This window comes from Rhea americana, unplaced genomic scaffold, assembly GCF_003343005.1.
Source record: "Rhea americana isolate MKP2758 unplaced genomic scaffold, rheAme1 scaffold_222, whole genome shotgun sequence".
NCBI lineage: Eukaryota > Metazoa > Chordata > Aves > Rheiformes > Rheidae > Rhea > Rhea americana.
The window spans coordinates 479,458-499,739 of NW_028186337.1; the positions used below are offsets into that span (position 1 = coordinate 479,458).

At 37.6% G+C, this 20,282-nt stretch overlaps 1 protein-coding gene across 1 annotated transcript; it reads left to right on the forward strand.

Annotated features, from left to right (window-relative positions):
• Positions 1-4,851: 4,851 nt before the first annotated feature.
• On the forward strand, positions 4,852-19,023 carry SUPV3L1 (Suv3 like RNA helicase). The gene is made up of 15 exons (XM_085305586.1): positions 4,852-4,918; positions 5,592-5,669; positions 6,171-6,278; positions 7,842-7,956; positions 8,428-8,596; positions 9,820-9,931; positions 10,239-10,316; positions 11,378-11,469; positions 12,405-12,585; positions 13,071-13,164; positions 13,815-14,034; positions 14,410-14,490; positions 15,723-15,899; positions 17,690-17,838; positions 18,231-19,023. The coding sequence occupies exons 1-15, from the start codon at positions 4,852-4,854 to the stop codon at positions 18,721-18,723; spliced, it is 2,214 nt and encodes a 737-aa protein (XP_085161712.1). The 3' UTR covers positions 18,724-19,023.
• The last annotated feature ends 1,259 nt before the right edge of the window (positions 19,024-20,282 follow it).

The window sequence follows — 20,282 nt, forward strand, 5'->3', positions numbered from 1 at the left end:
CGGCGGCGGCGGCTTCCTGCCGTCGTGCCTCCCCCCCACCACCACCCCGCCGCCTGCTGCGGCCTTGCCCCGCCGTGCCCGGGGGCGGKAGCCGCAGCTGCCCCCGCTCCGGCCGAAGAGCGGCGGCCGTAGGCGAACGCGCCCTGCGCATTTCAGCGGCGCGCCGGCGGTGGCGGGGGCTTCGCTTGAGCGTTCGGGCAGAGCAGTAGCCTTGTGGGTGTTCTCGAGCCTTGAGTGAAGAGCGAGTACCTGCGAGTGCGGCCACTGGCCGTAAAAGCTGCGTTAAGAGCTCTCCGCTCTGTTGTTGTTGTTGGAGCTGCTGGGGGTGTCAGGAGCAGTGCAGGAGCCTGAATTTCAGCCTTGGCAGCACGTAAAGTAGCGTCCTTCTCAGATGTTTTATTTATCCGTTTTATAGTCTGTTAGGTGTACTTCATGTCACTTTATTTGACGTGTTCAGGTTTTGGACTTGTAAGTGGAAACAGCAAAGAAACGGTTCGTTAACTTTTAGATGCTTGACGTTTCTGTTCAGTTTTTGATACTTTTTTATATAATTATTCCTCAAGAAGCTTCATATGTTGTAACTACTCTGTTCAACTTTTTCTCTTGTTTTAATTATGAGCCGTACGTGCTACTCATTCTTCATCTGTTTCAGTCTTCTGCTTAGGAATAGTCTTATTTATCTAGTTGTGCCAGAATGCCTTTTTCAAAGGCTTAAATAACAAATAAGTTTTAGCTTGCTTTGATATTTGGTAATTCCAAGCATAGTAGGCATAAATGAAAATTCTTGTTTTTATATGCTCTCCTAATCAAGTGTACAATGAAGTAGTATTTGTATTAACTGCAGGTAAAGAAAGCATGGGAAGATGATCTTAATTTGTTTAGAGCCCACAAGAAAGCAATGCATGACTCCAGCAGCTAAAAAGCCTGGAAATGAGGAGGGGAAATCCTGAACAGGTGTAAGACAAGAAATCTGTGTTGTCTTCAGACTCCTCTCTGAGTGTCACCTTAACTTACTAGTACATTCCTCAGATGATAGTAAATCTGAATGATGGCATCTTACTCATACATAACTATGTGTTTCCTGTATGAGCAAATGAGTAATGTTTGTTTTTTCRAAAGTTAAAACTAAAATGCTCTGGGAAAACAAGTATAGGCTGTGACTGATCTCTGGTAACTTGTGCTGGGAGAGCAGATTGACTAAAATTATTTACATTCCCACAAGTAAAAATTAGCTGCTTCAAACAGACTGAGTTTGAGTGTGAAGTTCTTTCACGCGAGACCTGTGAGGAATACTGTCATCTGGCCACTGCAGTGCTTTATCTGGCCTGTTGGCCTGTGACTCTGTGTGTGTGACTACTACTAATTTAATATTTYGAACTCCAGCAATAATGTTAAAAAGGAAAATCGATGAGACCTTCCTTATCAAATGCCCATTAAAATATAAAATAAATACCCTTCCTCTCACTTTTTTTCATTTTGTTCTGACCATGCATTGAATCAGGCAACTATTTGTTTTTGTGATATTTTGACTGAAGGCAGTTGGTTGAATTCCACTGTCCGATACTGAACTAAATTCTGTTAGTAAAGATTTGTAAGCTGAGTATTTACAGGCTTTCTTACAACAACTTTTAAAGAAATACTGTTAATTACAGTATGCTTTGTTCCAGTACGGATCATCTTGTTAACTTGTTATTTGTTGACATGATACGGTAGTCATATATTTAAAGCTAGTCAAACACTGTCAGTACAAGTGAAGCCTTTTTAGAAGCACAGTTTTGCAAAGCCAGTTTTATAGAAACCTTTATAACAACTGTGCTTAACTCYGTGTAGTGGAACTCAGTTCACAGCTGCATCTTTACGCTGTCTCTTACGATTTTTGTAGGAAGTGTATCATTGAGTGGTGGTGTACGCTTTTAATTCTGGGRTATCAAGTGGGTTGTAACCCCTAATTACCTACTAATTACTTACTATAATTAGCAGATGTCTTGTTTTTGAACTTAACTTACAGAGATTACACCAGAACATGTCTTTCTATTCCTTTCATTGCATTTAATTTGCSTTTCGTTGCTTGTACTTTAGCAATGTTACTGGTGTAATCGTATAATGATGACATCCTTGCTGTAAAAAGCCCAAGCGGACAGTGTTACGGGAAACAACTGATAGAGCAGTATGAAATTATCACATGACAGAATGGTTTAAGATTTAGGTAGGTGTTTTCTAAACACTTTGTGTGATTCCATGCTTCCTTAAACAARCTGTTTAATACATATGGTTAAGTGGATAGGTAATATATTAGGACTTAATAGTGAAATATCTAAGCAGCAATTACATAAAAAATTGAAACTGTGATGCTAAATTTAGAAAGGAAAATGAAAAAAGGCAAGACATCTACTCAAGTGTCTGGTAGCAAAAGAAGAGGGTATAAAGACAGCAGTGAGATAAAATGAAGATATTGTAAATATAAATGATCTGCCATCAGTATGGAGGGATAAGGATCGGTCCCTGGTTCCATAATATTTAACACTGGGCCTGAATGTTGCTAAATCAGCTGACAGCACAAATTAGGTCTGGTTTAGATGCAGGCCTCGGGGTGTGGAGATGATGCATTAACTATTTCTTGATAAATTTGAACAGATAAACTGACCCTATGTCAGATCAGCACTTTGTGCAGTGTGGCTTCAGAATTCTTGATATAGTTGTTGATTTGGAGCCCTAATGGTCGGTTTGCCACTCTGTCTGACCAGGGACCTGTCCTTACTGATGAAAAGTGTAAGCTAGGAAAGATGAGATGTTSTCAGCCACTCCTGTGTCAGAAACATGAAGTGTTTGAGGAGACAGGTTAATGTTAGATGTGCGAGGTCACTTGGACTGTACGGTGCAAGCCCTCTAATAACTCCGGAGGAATTTTAAATTAAAGCACTTGAACTGCCCCAGTGGAAGCATGTGGTCCTGTTGAAACTGCCTGTTATGATCTTAGATGCAGGAAAATAAATAAGTGAATGTCCTACAAATAGGACTAAACTGTCTAAGTGAATAGGATATGTTGGAGGGTAACTGTATACTTTCTGAACAGTGCTGCAGTGTCAGCACTTTTTTATAGAGAACCCTAAGAAAATCCTACTAAGAAATTAAAGTAATTAGGGAGTAAGAGCTAAAAGGAGAAGAAAGGTTAAAAACGGAAATCTTAGAACAGAAGTAAATGGTGAAAAGGATAATGATAGAGGCAGAACATATCTCTTGGGTGTGTACCCTGATTGCTAGCTCAGGCGGTAGAAATAGGTGCTATTATATGCAGTTGATTAAAGCTAACGTGGACATACTTACTTGCTCTGCAATGCCAGCCTCATTTTGTTTAGATGTACCTTATTGTTAAGGCAAATAGTTGTGCTTAGGAAGGAGAGTGACCTTGAATGTTGAGGGCTGTGATGGTCTCAAGGTTATGCTGCCTAGGATAGTAACAAATATTCTGGCGCTGACCTTTTCATCTTGTAGTAAAGCTAGTATGTGGTGAATTTAGATTTATGATTGATGTCACGTTAACTGTTAATAGTGTTCTATACTTTCCAATCTTTCAGAAGTTCTTACGTAAGCTCTGAAGAGACATTTAGCCTCATACCTTCTTTTAATGCAGTGTCTTCCAATCTCTTCTTGATTTCTGGGCCTTAAAATGTTTTCTGATATCAATACGGACACCTGTGTAGTGAATGTAAGCCCACAGACAGTGAACTTGATTTTTGTGTAGTTACCTCTGCAAACGCTTCGGAAGGAGCCTTCAGGCTGTAAGTTGAAATCTGTTAGTAGACTGCTCAGACCCGGTGTGGAGGGTGAGAAGTCTTTTCAGAATGGGATGTAGCCACTGTTTTTTACTCTCCTGTCTTTTTACTGCTGCTGTTTTCTGCTTTGTCAGATTCTTCTCATCTGGTGATGTTTTATTATTCAAAGTGGTCTCTGTGCTCTAGAGTACAGTTTCTTGGAAAGGAAGGCAGTCTTGCAATTCCATGAGTTGATCTCAAGGGGAGTTTTCCATCTCCAGGCAGAGACTTCAGAAGTAGGGAGTTAACTGCAGAGGGCAGAGCATGGTAGCATTGTGTTCGCTGACTTGTGCTGGCAAACCAGTGGTGTGCTGCCCTATGTACCAGTCCTAGCCTTTTAAAACGTGAGGTTTCTTGAAATTCAGATCTACAAGGAGTAAGTTTGTCAGCTGCTTCCCACATTGGGTAGATGGAAGGTTTCTGATCTGCTGTAGATGAAAGGGATGCTTTTTTGCCATTGTGATTTAACCAATGTTTAATGAACTAAATTCAAACCATACATTAGTAAATAGTTTCCTTGTAGTTTCCTTTGAAAATTTGAGTAATGTTAATCCTAGCTACTTTCAGTATTCAAAGATACTATCATACATGATATTTTTGAAATACATCTAAGATATTTGATACCTTAGTTTTTCTAATAAGGCTAAAATTTTGAAGTGGTGGAAATCCAGTGCTTACTCTTTCTGTTCAGAATTCACTTAGAAGAATATTTGTTATGGGTACAGAGTCAGTGCAGCCAAAGGATAGGCAGAAGTGAGGGGAGACTTACAGGCTGGAGTAGACTCGTTGCTATGCTTGCGCAGYCTGTTGCGCTTAGATCCAACTCTAGTGTTTCTTTGATGGGCTAAAGGGAAAACACCGTTTGAGGGGCTGTTAACCCTCAAATTAATTAATTTTTTTGAACTTGTAAACAAATGTTATTTTGACTGTTACTTTCTGCCTATTCCACTAGTTTGGACAGGAGCAAAAAATAACAACATTACATGTCACTTGAGCGTCTGGTACTGTGGAGAAGAGTACTGGTGCTGACTTTGTAGTGATGAAACATCCACTAGAAGATGAGGTTGGAGAGCATACCTCAGTTTACAAAGCGTTCAAGAAAGTGAGTGTGRGGAAAGTGTTCAGGGAAGGGGTTTATTGATAAGTTTATAACAAGATTCTGTGCAAACAAATCTGATTTGCTGGCAGATGATAGAGGAAGAAAGTCTGTCAAGTCATTTTCTCACCTTTATCTTCCTCTTYCCCAGCTTAAATAATGTCTGGTCTGTCTGCTCTTTCTGGAGAATGTATCTTGGAAGCAGTAAGGAGGGAAGTAACTTTCTTAGAGGAGATACAGTAAAAGCTTTCACTGAGTGACATAAGCAGATTTAACCTTCACATTAAAGCCTACTGTTTACTGGTAGGTATAGATAAAAAGCAAACAAAAAACATCCACAAAATTTGCCTGTTTATCATTCTGTTTTGTTACAGGTTAGCTGCAGGTTTTCTCACACTTTCCTGTGTAGTAAACGGGAGAGTTTGATCTTGGATACTCCACTAGAATGTCCCAATCTTCCTGGCTGTTCTTAGTGCTGTATTTTACGATTGTCATCTTCCACAGAAAGCTTGAATGTTGTTTGTAATTAATCTAGGGAGAAACCGTTCGAATCTCTTCATCATGGCAAAGACCTCCTCCCTCTAAAGTAATGAGACTAAACCATGATCTTCAGGTCAGCAGTGTTTGATTTAATTTTGAGAAAAGGTAAACCTGATAACTCAGTGTTACTCTTTTTCTTGCAGGTGAAGTTCTAAAAAACTTGAATAAGTTTTACAAAAGGAAAGAAATCCAGAGACTAGGAGCAGAAAATGGCTTAGATGGTAAGCAAATGGCCTTCTAAGATTCTTTTTTTTTTTCTGCCCCCCCCATGTGAAATCTGTTTTTATTGCTGTGGGCATCCACCCAAGGCCCCCTTCTCCACTGTTTAATAGTGCTCTACCTCTGCCTGTATCCAGGCAGACAGGGTTGGATTTCTTTGTCTTTTAGTGACATTTTCTTTTTTCCTACTATTGTAGAGCAACTTTGTCTTCTTCAGACAATTTAAGTCTCCAATCTGCATACATTAACAAACATTGTCATTGAAAGTCTTTATTCACGTACGGCGTTAAGCGGATCTGATCTTTTATGGTTGTTCCCACAGCACAGCTTGCTCGGGTTTTCTCCATTGCTGAGGTCAAGTAGCCTTTATGTTTATTTGTGTTATCTCACATTAAGGAATAGATTTGTAGTGAACTACTTTAGGTTTTTGATAGGTTTTTACAAGKAAAGTTTTCTGATTACAATCACATGATTATGCTCTGCTTTTTTCTTTTCTCTTACAGCTCGCCTTTTTCACCAGGCGTTTATAAGCTTTAGGAAATATATCATGGAATCCAGTTCTGTGAGTGCTGATTTGCATATTATTCTCAATGATATATGCTGTGATGCAGGCAAGTATTGGGAGTACTTGTAAAACAAAATGCATGTTTTATGAATTTCTTTGTTTCTAACTTCTCTACTTAACTATCTTCCTGTGTACCTTTTCCACTATACTGTAATAAAGATTAAAAAGTCATTCCACTTTCTCTTTAGAAACATTTGTGCCCAGCCTATGGGATATTCTGTCTTTGAATCTTCCTAAGTAAGCTAGTAGAAGCCTGTCATTTTATAGTGACTGCTCATTGRTGAAATGAAAACTACTGTTCAATATATTCCTTTCAAATTTGGTAGTCACTAGAGGGCACTTYGAGAGCATTCTCCTGTTTAGGTGACTTTAAAAGCTTGGGAATACAGCTCTGTAACTGTTCTGTTTCTGTGTAGCACTAGTAGAAATGAGTGTTATTTGCTTATTGCATTGTGTGTTGTAATTAACTACACCTAACTGAGAGGATATGCTAGTTGGTAGTAACAGAAATAGCTTTCTCTAGAGCTTATAAGCTTCTGAACTTCTGTTTTGATGCTGTGTGTATGTTTTTAATAGCGGTAATTTAAAGGCTGTAGTACCTGTAGATTTCACCTTAAAATGTAAATGTGTAGATTTAAAATGATTTAAAATTCAAGATGGTTTAGAAGTATTTTAATATTTTATCTGCATAGAATCTTTCAGATGAAATCCTTATTTACCTATCTATGAGTATTACTTAGATCCTTTAAAATTTGCTTACATAGGAGTATAAAGGATGGTTTATTGTGGCAGTTCTAACTTTTAAGCGAACTTTGCTTGTGATTAATATGATAATTAAAATACTACAAAATGTAAGTTATTCACAATAATTTTTGATTTATTTATTCAATACTAATTCTTAATGGAAAAGAGATTACTGATTGTTTGGAGGCTTAGATGATAACATTTATTTGATCTAGGTAGTTCTTTGAAATGCTATGGAGGCTGGACAATCAGTGTGTGACCTTAAATGAGACCTTTAGGTCTATGTGTCTGCTCTGCAAACATTCAGAACAGCGTGTACTGAAACAGAGTCTCTCTTCTGAGTTGACTTTCTTTCTTATTTTTTCTTTGCTGTCCTAAGCACTGGGGATTTACAATACCGAAMCAGATTTCCCAAGCTTTAGTAGATTAAGGAAGCTAGAAGTCCTCTGCTTATCTCTCTTTATACATAAAACCATTTTAGAAGTTTTATTTATTTATTTATTCCAAGGCATCATGTGAATTTAGGAAGAAACCTAAGATCATCTTAGGACAGAAAAGCTATTTCTCGCCCAGATTTTCCATAGCCTCTCATTTAATTTAGAAGTTCTATGGGTATGTAGGCTAGCTGGAGTGAATATACAGAAATATAGCTTTTGTTTGCTATTTTGTTTGTATTACTGTGCTTAATGAACTCATATATTTGTGTTAGTTTACTTTTCTGTCGTTGAGATAGTTACTGACCACTGTAGAAAGCCAGAAGTTGAAAGCATGTGGTGGGAATAGTTAACATTATTATTTTTAAGTTTATGAATATGCATACCTTCAAACCARCGAGCATGCAGACTTAAAAGGGTTTATCTTCTAGGTCATGTGGATGATCTCTTTCCGTTTTTCTTGAGACATGCAAAGCAGATTTTTCCAATGCTGGATTGTATGGATGATTTGCGCAAGATCAGTGATTTAAGATTGCCGCCCAACTGGTCAGTGTTTTTTTACTGTCACAGAATTGCATAGACTGTGGACTTAAGCTTCATGATATGTATCTTGCRTTTCATGTATCCATCTGCTTTTACAATAAATTGTCTCAGAAATTCTTATCTTTGTTACAAGATAWGCCGCAAACCTGTCTTGTGGCCGTATCTGGGAAGCAGTGCATCAGAACATTAAAATGTTAATATACTCTTAGAAACACTGCAGTAGCGAGAAATCACTCTGCACGTGTCATGAATTAGAAAATGAATATATAAGACGTGGTAGCCTCTTTGTACTTTCTGTTTAAGAACTTAATCCTTCTGCTTTTACTACACTCCAAATATCTATTGATAAGGAACTGTGTAAGTTAATTTGGAATTTCACCTAACTTGGTATCCAGAATGCCAAATTGAATATACATGTTAAACAAATCTCTCTCTCTCTCTCTCTCTTTTTCTTTTTCCTTGGTATGTTTTTAGGTATCCAGAAGCCAGGGCTATTCAAAGAAAAATAATATTCCATGCTGGTCCTACAAACAGTGGAAAAACTTACCATGCTATCCAGAGATTTTTATCAGCAAAATCAGGAATATACTGTGGTCCACTAAAACTTCTGGCTCATGAGATCTTTCAAAAGAGTAATGATGCTGTCAGTATGTTATATTACTTACCTGCATCCTTAATACTAGGATGGTCTTGTGAATGCATGCTTGTAAAATGTTGTAGTTGCTTAAGGTAGTCTGTGAAGCAGTGTAGCTTTGCGTTGCATTGCTTCTTGTTTGTGTGAATACTGGTAGCGCGTTTCTGTGTGAGGCCCGCAGAATGGAACATGACTTTCTCCAGAGCACGTCCCCTGTGCTCGTCCCTGTAGCCTGGTTCCATGTTTCTGTGGTGATTTCTCCTTCCCTGAGTTTGGTTAAGCTGTGCTGTTAGCTTTTTCCATGTGGAAGCTGTTTTTTTGTTTTTTGTCTATTACCTTTGCTTTAGCGTGTACTCAGGTAATTACCCTTGCTTAACTCTCTTCCCTCTTCTACTTCAATGTTTAAGTACATTTTACTTTGCCAGATAATAAAAAGTTTTGCAGCTTCAGATGAATGAGTTGGTGAACACCAGTGCCCTTGTATTTCAGATCCCTAGAGGAAGCTTTCATTAGTACTTTCTTTTGCCTCCAGCATCTCTKTGAAAGCTTTTCATTAGTGTGTTTCCATCTGCACAGAACAAAGCCAGTTTTAAAGCATCTCAGTAGTATATCACATTAGTGTAGCGTAACATGTATGTGCAGTAGGATTTATCAAAGGATCTTGTGAGGCTCGACCAGAGCTCCTTGGTGACTCCGCAGATGGCTGTCGAGTAGGGATGAGCAGCCATCTGTCTGAGATTCAGCAAGTGTAGAGCTGACATAGTCGGTGGCTCYTGCTGTCTCTCTCAGCTAAATCCTGTGAACTGTTACTGTGCCAGTCCAAGGTAGGAGGTGAGACACCTGCCAGGGCAGTAACTAAATGAATGGGGGAGACTGGAGCTTGCAAGGCTGAGCCTTGCTTTATGAGCCGCTCTTCCAATAGTTTTTTTGCAGATGTGGCAGTTCTGAAGTGCTGAAAGAAAGATGCAATCTCTTGCAGGAATGAGGGAGGGGGAAGAGGTGGAGCTGGCATCTAGTAACAGATACTACCTCTTTGTTATACTGGTACTTCAGTCTGACAGAGCTTAAACAYAGGGCACAAATGTCAACAGGCTGAGTAGCTATTCTCTGGGTAACTTCTGTTATTGAATTTTTTGAAGATACTTTAAGAATCTCTTCCTCCCCCCCCCCCCTTGGTGGAATGATTCGGTTATATTCAAGAAATTTAATGTGAATTTTCTGACTTTCTTTAGAATGTGCCATGTGACTTGGTGACAGGAGAAGAGCGTGTGTATGTCAATGAAGATGCCAGACAAGCTACACATATTGCTTGTACCATTGAAATGTGCAGCACAAGTACGCCTTGTATGTATGCACGACTGTTTTGCTCACATCTACTGCTATCTTTACATGTGTTGCTGCTATCAAGTAATCTCCTATTTAGTAGCTGAGCTATACCTTTTCACTCTTATTTGAACAATTCCTGAGATAAGTTAGAACAGTTTTAATAAAACCTGGATTGTCTCAGATTAGCTTTCTGATGGTAGATAATTAACTTGATATGAGTAACTTTCTATAGAAAGCCTCTGAGATGCTCCTTCCTGTTTAGTACTGCTGTTCTAGATGTTCTTCCTTGCTTGGCACGTAACTTTTTTTTTGATTTGTTTTTAAGATGAAGTTGCTGTGATTGATGAAATTCAGATGATCAGAGATCCTGCTAGAGGGTGGGCTTGGACAAGAGCCCTTCTAGGTAAGCCTGTCAGTGCTGACAATTAGTAGTTTCTAAATGACATATTAAATTCAAATGTAGAACTCAGCATATTGAAGTGATTACAATGTGTGACGCAAAATAAAAGTGAGTATTTCTTCATACAATTCAGTTCTCTGTATGACAACAAGTTACTTGTTGTGTTGCTGACGGAATGGTTTTGAAATTTTTATTGTCTTAAGTTTTGCAGATGCATTTTTCTAGGCTTGGTTATTACAGAGTCTATATTGTCAGACTATGCTGTCCTTTCACATTGAGTATTTTCTAGAACTATTTTTTGTGCAATTAAAACTATACAGTTTTCAGAGTTAATTTTAAGATCCTATTAAATAATGGTAGCATGGCAAATTTTTACAGCATTAACAATGCTATAAATTATGAGCTATTTCAAATAGCTCACTTAGAGCATTAATCTATTAAAATCTTATGAGAGCAGTTTCTTTTGCTARTTTTGTAATTTTTCAAGAGGAGCTCTGAAATTAATTTTTACCTAGATTTTTCATCAGAAGTTTAGAATCAGATTCTCCCACTCCAMTGCTTTGATGCTGAATTTGGCAGGATGATTTGTCACACTTCAACTACCTTTTATTTTTAACCTTTTACCATTGTGACTACTTTAAAGATGTGTTCATAATTTTAAAAGATCATGCAGAAAGCAAAGCTTTCCAGTTCAGCTGTGGTTGGGGAGACAGCAAAGCATGAATAAATAAAACATGTGCAGAAAGTTTTACTCCATTTATTCAGTGGCTGAGGGTACCTATTGTTTGAGCTGTGAAGATGCAACCAGGTATTTACAGCTCAGATGGTTGTGGTACCAGATTTCTAAACGCCTGATGAGATCAAGAGTAACACCAAGGATGCAGTGTCTTGTAGGGGAAGTTTTGGTATTGGGGTTTGAGAAGTTGAAGGAGATAGAATACAGTCCTTGCTGATGTGTTCAGAAAGCAAAATGTATTCTTTTTGGTAACTGTTAATGTCAGGTAGAGTTGCTGTGTATATACATATGTAACATTTTGCACTTTATTTCATTGGATCTTGTTCAGGGCTCTGTGCGGAAGAAATCCATGTKTGTGGAGAAGCTGCTGCTATTGAGTTGGTGACAGAACTCATGTACACTACAGGGGAGGAGGTTGAGGTAGGTTTTTTAATTYTGTAATGTTACAGACAGACAACATGAGGTGATTCTTGTCAGAAAACAGGCTAAAATAAAAGCTTTCCTTTGGGATATAACTGATCAAAGCTATTCTTGCAGGGGTTTATTTTGTTAAAATGTTGCTCCATTCCTGTTAGTCAAAGGAGATGCTGCTAAGTTGGAGTTTTTGATGGTCATTTCTATTTTGATTTTTTTGGTCACAATGTTTTGCCTTTAAAAGGTAACTGCTCTGCTGACTTCACCTCAGGGAACACTRCAACTGTCCAGTGGCTTTCTGTACAGTTCTGTTCTTCCTGAAATACACAATGGCCTCAATTTGCTCGGTTTACTCTGTCTGTTATTCATTCCTCATGTGATGAGGAAACTTGTTAGAAGGGCTAAACCACCAGAAGAAAGTGATTGAAATATCTCTCCAACGCAACCTTAGAGTCAAAAAACTTGTTTTTCTGGGAAAATTCATTTCTAAAGATTATTTAACAACATAATTTTGGTAGTGCAGCCTGCATGATTTTCAGGTGAATTAGCTGTAGCCTTACATATCCATGCTTCATGGGACTGCTACCTCTAAAGASGACAAGTACTGCATTCAAGTGACTGAATCAGTGAAAACTGTCTCTCAGTTCTCCCTAGGATTGCTTTGACTGTACAGTAGTCTGTATGCTTCTTCCCTTGAATCTAGTTTATATGTAAAAATGCTTAGTTCTCTGCTTCTTGAAAAGGCCTTGGGCAATCCTGCAAATACGTGGTTTTTGATTACATAAGATGTATGTCATCTTTTCCCCAGTACTAATCACTTCAGAATTATAAGACAACTTTTGGTGTTGCATTCAGTTGTGATTTTTAGCACATTAGCTGAACTTTTGTATGAATTTTACATAAAAAATATCTCATCTTTCACAACTGCTCTTTAATTCTAGGTTCGAAACTACGAGAGACTCACTCCTCTTACTGTGTTGGATTATGCCTTAGAATCTCTAGATAACCTCCAGCCCGGGGACTGCATTGTGTGTTTCAGTAAGAATGACATTTATTCTGTCAGCCGACAGATTGAAGCCAGAGGATTAGAATGTGCTGTCATATATGGCAGTCTGCCACCAGGTAAAGAACTCCTTTTTTTTTTTTTTTTAACATGTATGTGTGTGTGTGTGTATATGTGTGTGTGTGTATATATATATATATATATATATACACACACACAAGTATGTATGTATTCTGTTTTTTGCTTCTTTATTTAAATAAACTTTTTTTTAAATGAAACAGTACAAATTTTCCAATTTTTGCATCAAGATATGAACTTATAGAAAGTGAAACTCTTTGACCGGTATTATAATCTTGGGGTTGTATCTTCATTACGTACTTAATATTGTTCTTCAGTTAGTTTTAATTAAATGAGGCCTATTCACAGCTCTGGGGAAGGTTTTAAAAAAACAACAAATAATGCTACAAGCCACAGCCAAGTATCCAAAAAAAAGGAAAAGCAAAAAAAATTTTCTCAACCTACTACAAAGTCACTGAGTTTAGAGATGTGCTATCTTTATATTACAAGAAGTTTGCTACATGAAATGTTTATCACACCCTTTTAGGAACAAAACTTGAACAGGCAAAGAAATTCAATGATCCTGATGATCCATGCAAAATTTTAGTTGCTACAGATGCGATTGGAATGGGACTCAACTTGTRAGTAATGCTTATTTTTGGGGCGATACTTGCCTTAGTTTCTTTACTTGTTTCCCCTCAATTTGTTTAATTTATTTAGATGTCTGTTATGTCTAGAGAACATTTGCAATGCATATGCTTTAATTTGAAGTAGTCATTGATTTGATTGGGTAGATCTAAGCTTTAATTCTAAAACTGATTTTTTAAGAGGTAAATKGTTCACTTGGCCTAATCCTGTATGAGATCAAGCACTGTCAAGGTAGTTTAGATTCACTGGGGTTAGGTGGGCTATGGTGACAGAACACGAGTCCCTTGCATTGRGAAATGTAGGGTAGGGCCAGTCCAGCTTCAGATGCATTAAATTGGTAAAGGTGATGCAATCAGTGCTATACGCTCTGCTGAGGCAAATGATGAATAGCCTGGGACCGTATTAGAACAGGACTGATATATCCTGTGACTAACCAGCAGTCTTATGCTGCCCTCTGAGAATGCTGTCTTCATGGTAAAGCAATTCCTTTGGTCTCKTAATTTGTGGAGGGGAAATTTTTGTTTGTTTGTTTTGGTTTGGTTTTGTTTTTTAAAAAAGCAAGCTTTCACTCTTCTGTAGTAGGTTGTGTATTGGAAATAGTTTGMAAAATTGATTACTCTTTGTTTTTGTTCAAATATTTCAGATGTATAAAAAGAATAATTTTTAACTCTATAGTGAAGCCAAATATCAATGAAAAGGGAGAGAAGGAAATAGATTTAATTACAACCTCTCAGGCTCTACAAATCTCGGGTAGAGCTGGGCGTTATGGCTCGTCTTTCAAGCAAGGAGAAGTCACTACGATGCATCGAGATGACCTGCTGCAGCTGAAGGAAATTCTGAGTGAGCCTGTGCGGCCTTTGAAGGTGAGCGCTTAGTACTCAATTTGTACAGATGTTCTTTGGAGCTATGCTGCTATAACCTGATCCCAAATTATTATTCTTTGTGTCTGTTTACAATGAAGCAACAAAAATTGATTGTGTYGTACCAGAGTGACTTGGAATATAAGGCACATTTACAGGATTCATAGGCCTTGCAATGTTTTAATTTATATTGAAGCTGATCTTCTGAGAATTGAAAGCTCAAATATGGAAGTCTTTAAGTTCCAGATAAGTGTCCTGAATAAATTGGATTCTGTAGGGTACTTTATTTTCTTGCATTTTATCCGTCTATTTTTTTTTCTTGTGCACTAACTTAAAGATGTTGAAGARTAATGAAAAATTTCTTTATTTTCCCTTTAGGCAGCTGGCCTGCATCCTACTGCTGAGCAGATAGAAATGTTTGCTTATCATCTACCTGATGCCACTCTCTCCAATCTAATTGTAAGGATGATTAAAAATAGCTTTTGTGTGCAAATGTGTGTACATGTGTTGAAGAGTATCTGACGCAAGAACCTTCTCATTTAATTTTTCTGTATTTTAAAAGTGAACTTCTTGGTCTGAGGCTGATGCCCTAGAGATTAAAATTTTGATAACTTCATGTGAAAACTCTTGGAAAACTGAGCTGGTCATATCAGATTTCTGTCTGTCTGAGAGCTACTTAATTATTTTTTCTGGTTCTGTGGATTTTATGGCAAAACAATGTTTGCTTAAWTTAAAGAAATGCATTTTATGGGATCTACATGGCCATGGTTGCTTGGGACTGGCAATAGAATTTTTGTAAGTGTTTAAATATTTTAAAGTAGAAATTAAACTTCTAAGACCACATTAGTATTCATCTGAGAACTTTTCAGAACAATTTTCATTGATTTGAATGCATATGATRGTTCTTTGATGTCCTGTTACTTAGGAAAGTGTATGGTTTCTAGCCCCCAGGTGAAAGATTATACTCAGACACATCTTGGAAGAGTTAATTGTTAGAGTAATAGCCCASCTTTAAGTTTTAACTTTTTAGAATTTCCATAAGATTAAAATTGTGTCAGTATTGGTCTCTTAAGTATTCAGTCACACATTTAATTAAGCTCAGTGCTTCATTAATGATCACATATACACTAGAGAGTAGGGGACCCATAAAAATTCCCTTGTGCAGTGGCATCTGCAGTTTTGCTAAGCATTGCATGTTTCAGGTATTCTTTGAATGCTTCTGTTGCAACAGTGTATTTATTTTGTGATGCCTATCTTCCTAAAATAAATCTCTGACCTAGAAGTAACTCAACTATTGAATGTTATACTGTAAAGATAGCTTTTGGGGTCATGCTAAGAGATAAACCTGGAACAAGTTTTAAACATAGAAATAACTGGCTCTGATGTTCTTTGTAGCTAAAATCTRTGCTTCTGGAATATTGTGTTGGATGCTTAGATTAATTGAAAATGCTTAAATAAAGCATAATGCATTATGTCCTCCCCGATCCTATGTTAAAGAATTTAGTTAAAATCCTGTTAGAAGTGCAGAGGGATCTCCTCCAAATTTTTATTACTTTAGGTAGAATTTGATTATTTTAATTGTTCTTTCAGTATCATTGGACTTTGAAAAACCAAATCATTACTTGGTTTGGTTAATAGGTTTAACAACTCTTCTGTAATAGCATACTCTTCATTTGCTTTTGTTTTCACAGGATATTTTTGTGAGTCTCTCACAAGTTGATGGACTCTACTTTGTCTGCAATATTGATGACTTTAAATTTCTAGCAGATATGATTCAGCACATTCCACTAAATTTGCGATCACGGTATGTCTTCTGCACTGCACCCTTGAACAGAAAGGAGCCCTTTGTGTGTACAACATTGTTAAAGGTCAGTTGTTCCTCCTCCCTGAAAATATGGCATTTATATTGGACTAAATGGGTCTTGATACGATGAGGCTGTGTCTAGTTTTTATGTTTATCACAAATTTGGTCTTTAAATCATTTGAATGTATTTTTATATTTCTACTTGTGAGCATTTTAAAATAATTGGAGGTATATATTTTTTTCTTTTTTAATATTTGGATTCTGTATCATTTTCATTGGCTGAAGCTTTTCACTTCTGAGATCTGATTCTCATTTTGGGATATAAATTAAAATTTGTAAGCTTTTCTGCTCTTTGGCTCAGAATCCTACTGCTTTCCTTGCAGGTGATCATTGAACTTTGGTGAGTGGGAGGGTCAGAATTTTTTGTCACTTGAGAACAATTAAGTTTTACACTAWATTTTTCTAAAACTAGTCCTTAAAAAGGAGATACCACTAATCCGGGTTTTAGCTAGAAGAATATGGGCTTGAATATGATTTCTTATGTTGTAAGTTCATAGAATTAAAACTTCACAAGACATAGTGCTGTAGTTTACTCTCTGAATTACATGAGTTCAGTTCTCACGCCTGTCTGAACTGTTCTCCACTGTACCCCTGGAGTGATTATTTTGAGGAATTTGTAGTCAGATGACTTCAGTTTTTCAGGATTAAGACTTTTGTTCAGGGCTGTTACTTGTTAGACACTATCATCTTTGTCCACTTTTAGACTATATTAAACACTTTTACTATAAGACATTATAAAARTAAAACTGCTGTGTTGTCCTCATGTCACAGATGTTCAATAGACCTGTACTTTTCAAAAATAACTAAATTTCTTTAAAAATTAGATGACTGATTTAAAGAGTTTAAAAATTGTGCCTCATTGAGAAAATACTGAGCACTGAGATCTGAAGTGATGTAGGTGTAGAGGGGCCTAACCACTGTCAGAGGGAACTAGGCTGGTAAAACACCTATGTGAATTCAGGGCTCATTCTGTGCTGGACAAAAATCTCTAATATTAGCCATTTTGGAACTAGTTACTCTGTCATTAACATTTCTGAAAAATTAAATATTATTTGACTTATCTGTTAGTAAAAGAGCTGAGATGTTTAGGTTTCAGGAGGGCTGATTTCTATTACAGAGTAATTTTTTTTGTTTTTTGAATAATGCATTTCCTAAGTCAGGCAACAAATATTTAACATCACTTTCTCAACCCATGAGGTTCTGAAATAAGAGAATTAGCAGAATATGAGCAGGAGGAGAAGAGAGAGACTATCTGATTCAGTAGATGAAATCGTCTGCCTTCAAAGTTCAGTTTTTCTGGATAGCTCCAGACTTTGGTGCTTAATTCTGTGCATGACCCATGGACAAATTGTGTTAATGAGGGCTAGAAAAGAAGAGGCGATTCCTGTGTTGAGGAATTAAGTAAAAGCATGTGTGACACTTACAGTGYGTAAGATGAAGGAGATATTTTTTGGAGTATTCTGTGTATACAGACTCAAGGGAATTTAATTCACTGACGTTTTGTTACATTGGTTGATCATTTCTTCAGTAATAAACTGGCCTAAAAACGTACATCCAAGGGCAGACTCTTCAATTAGTACTGTGCTGTAAGGGTTGAAGCTCACCTTTGCTAGTATGTAACTGTCTAAATACAAACTCATGTTCTGTCAGTTAAGAACATGAACAGCCTGAATTGCATGAATAATGGAATTCCAGAAAGTAAGTTCAGCTTTGTAAATAAATGCACTGGAAAAAAAAACACAACACTTCTTTCCTTACTAACTGCAGATTTGTCTGAATCCACTTGTTTTCCAGTTTGCAAGACAGTTTAGTAGAAATGAACCTTTGACGTTTGACTGGCTCTGTCGGCACACCAAATGGCCACTAGCCCCGCCAAAGAATATCAAGGAACTTGTGCACCTCGAAGCTGTTCATGATGTTTTTGACCTCTATCTGTGGTTAAGGTATTGCCTTTGCACTTGGGAATTATTTTTATTTTCTCCTAATATGTGTGATTTAAAGTCCTAGAAAAATAGCATCTTCAAGCCGGTATGGATATGGTGCAGTATGGGCTCCTTTGCTGGCCCTTTAGAGAATCTTAACAAATGCTGGTGTAGCCAYTTGGTGGGGGAAAGTCGTGGGTTCTGCAGAGAACAGTTACAGGGACTGACAGAGAAAAGAGTAGAAACAAGGGGCCTCTGGACTGCAACAGCTGAAGTGCGATTTAAAATAGTGTTTGTCCTATGTAACCTGTAATAAGGTTGTACTTAACACAGTATATATCTGATCTTCATCTCAGTCATTAGTTGTGGGGTGAAAAGGTTTAATTGTGTGCTGTTTTGTTTCACCTCTTCAGTTACCGCTTCATGGATATGTTCCCTGATGCTGCTCTTGTAAGGGATATTCAGAAAAAACTAGACAACATTATACAAATTGGTGTCTGCAACATCACGAGGCTGATTCGGGCTTCGCAGTCTACTGCTGCTTCTGGAGCAGCAGTAGCTGTGTCAGAAGAATTTCCTCTTTCAAGGACTAAGAGGGATACCAGGCTGATGTCAGACCTTCAAGGGGGAAAATCTGCAGTGCAACTCCCTACTGCGCTGGAGGCTCCAGGAGAGAAAAGAGCAAAGGGCTTGAAAGCCTATAGGTCCACTGCAAGGCAGGAGGACATGAAAACCCATGGACGTGGATCTCTTGCTGACAGATTGCTGCGTGAAGGACTTCTAACGCAAGAGATGCTGAGACAACTGGAGAGTGAGTGGCAGGTTCAGCACAGGAATGGTAGATATAGCTCTAGTGCAAAAAGAGATCAGAATARTTCAAAGGAAACAGGGAAAAAGAAAAAATAATTCTGTTTAGTTTTTATCCATAAAATAAAACTATTTTAATAACTTGACATTTCATGATTACACTGCTGCAGCTCTTTAATGTTTTTCCTTCTCTTGTGACCAGTTGGATGAAGCAAACACTCGGAGGAATGGACKCATGTAAGGTTAGAGGCCAAAAATTGCTTTTACCAGCCAGCTGTACACTGCAGTCATAGTGTTCAGCGTAAGTGTATGGTATGATGCTATGTGAAAATTTGAACGTAATGTCGTCTTGCAAGATACCCTTGCAGCGCTAATAAAGGTCAGATATTTCACTAGTAATGAATTAGCTACTCATTCCACTCTTTCCCAAAGGGCAGAGTTTAACAGATAACGAACAGGTAATGAACAATCTGAGAGGAAATGGGGGTAGAATGGTGATAAGAGTCATGTGCCTCCAACCTTTGTGTCCCGTGAAAAAGTGAAAGGAGGCAAAAAGTATTTGTGTTAATGCTTTGTGGCATGATGAAATTCTGGTCACAGGAATGTTTGGATAAATTCCAGTTCTGTCATCTGAAGGTAATTACTAAAGAAAAGCAAAACCTTTTCTTGCTCTTTAAATTGTGCTCCTTCTCCTGGGAAATCATCACCACATTGATTCAGGCAAAGTGGGTTTTTGCTGTTTTTTTATTTTGTTTTTGGATTATGATTTTGGGGGGGAGATGTTAGAGGTATAGATATAATTTAATTCACTTTTGAGGAACTCAGATCTGTTTCTCTCTGGTACTTCTAATTGTKTTACACAAATGACTTTGTTCTGTTACTTTATAAATGCTCCCTTGCTTCATATTCCAGTTGCTCTGTGATACCTGAATTTTAAGGGGGAACGAAGTATTTAAGCTCAACTGACATTTTAAGTTACAGCTTAGAGGTTGATGCTTGTGACATGAGTATTCTCACATACTCGTTTTATGGTGGTTAGCATAAACTTAAGTGCTTAGCACATGGAGGAAGGTTTAATTTGTTGGAGCTAAGTTCTCAGCAAACTCACTTCTTCAGGTTTTTCTGATAGAGTTACTGCATGCTGATTAAGGCAGTGCAACACCAGACTATACATGTTTCATACACATGCAGATGCTCGGTAGCCCTGACATTTGTATTTAGTGGAAGCAATTCTAACATACGCCTGTGAGAGATTGTGGAATGGAAGGAATCAGATGCTGAAACTTCTGTGCTAATTCTCAAAAATGGATTTTGGCAGTGGGACATGTTGCTATGGCTGCATAAAGAGAATGTATGTGTAGCCACTGTGGTTGGCTGTACCAGACTGTAGATATTGCATGTGTTAATGTTGAGATACTTGAGAAAACCGCGTAGAATTTCACTATATCAAATATCCGCTTTCTAAAATGGTCAAATGCGTACCTCTGCAGATTGAAGGTTTGCGCTAAATCTCCTTCACATTCCTATTATGCTTCCTATAGGCTATGTCACATAGCATCAATACTTTAAGCTGCTGTTCATAAACAAGCCTGCAGCAGTTTGAACGCATTGAGTTTTTAACACCTGTTTTCAGTGCATTTGATATACTCTTTCCCCAT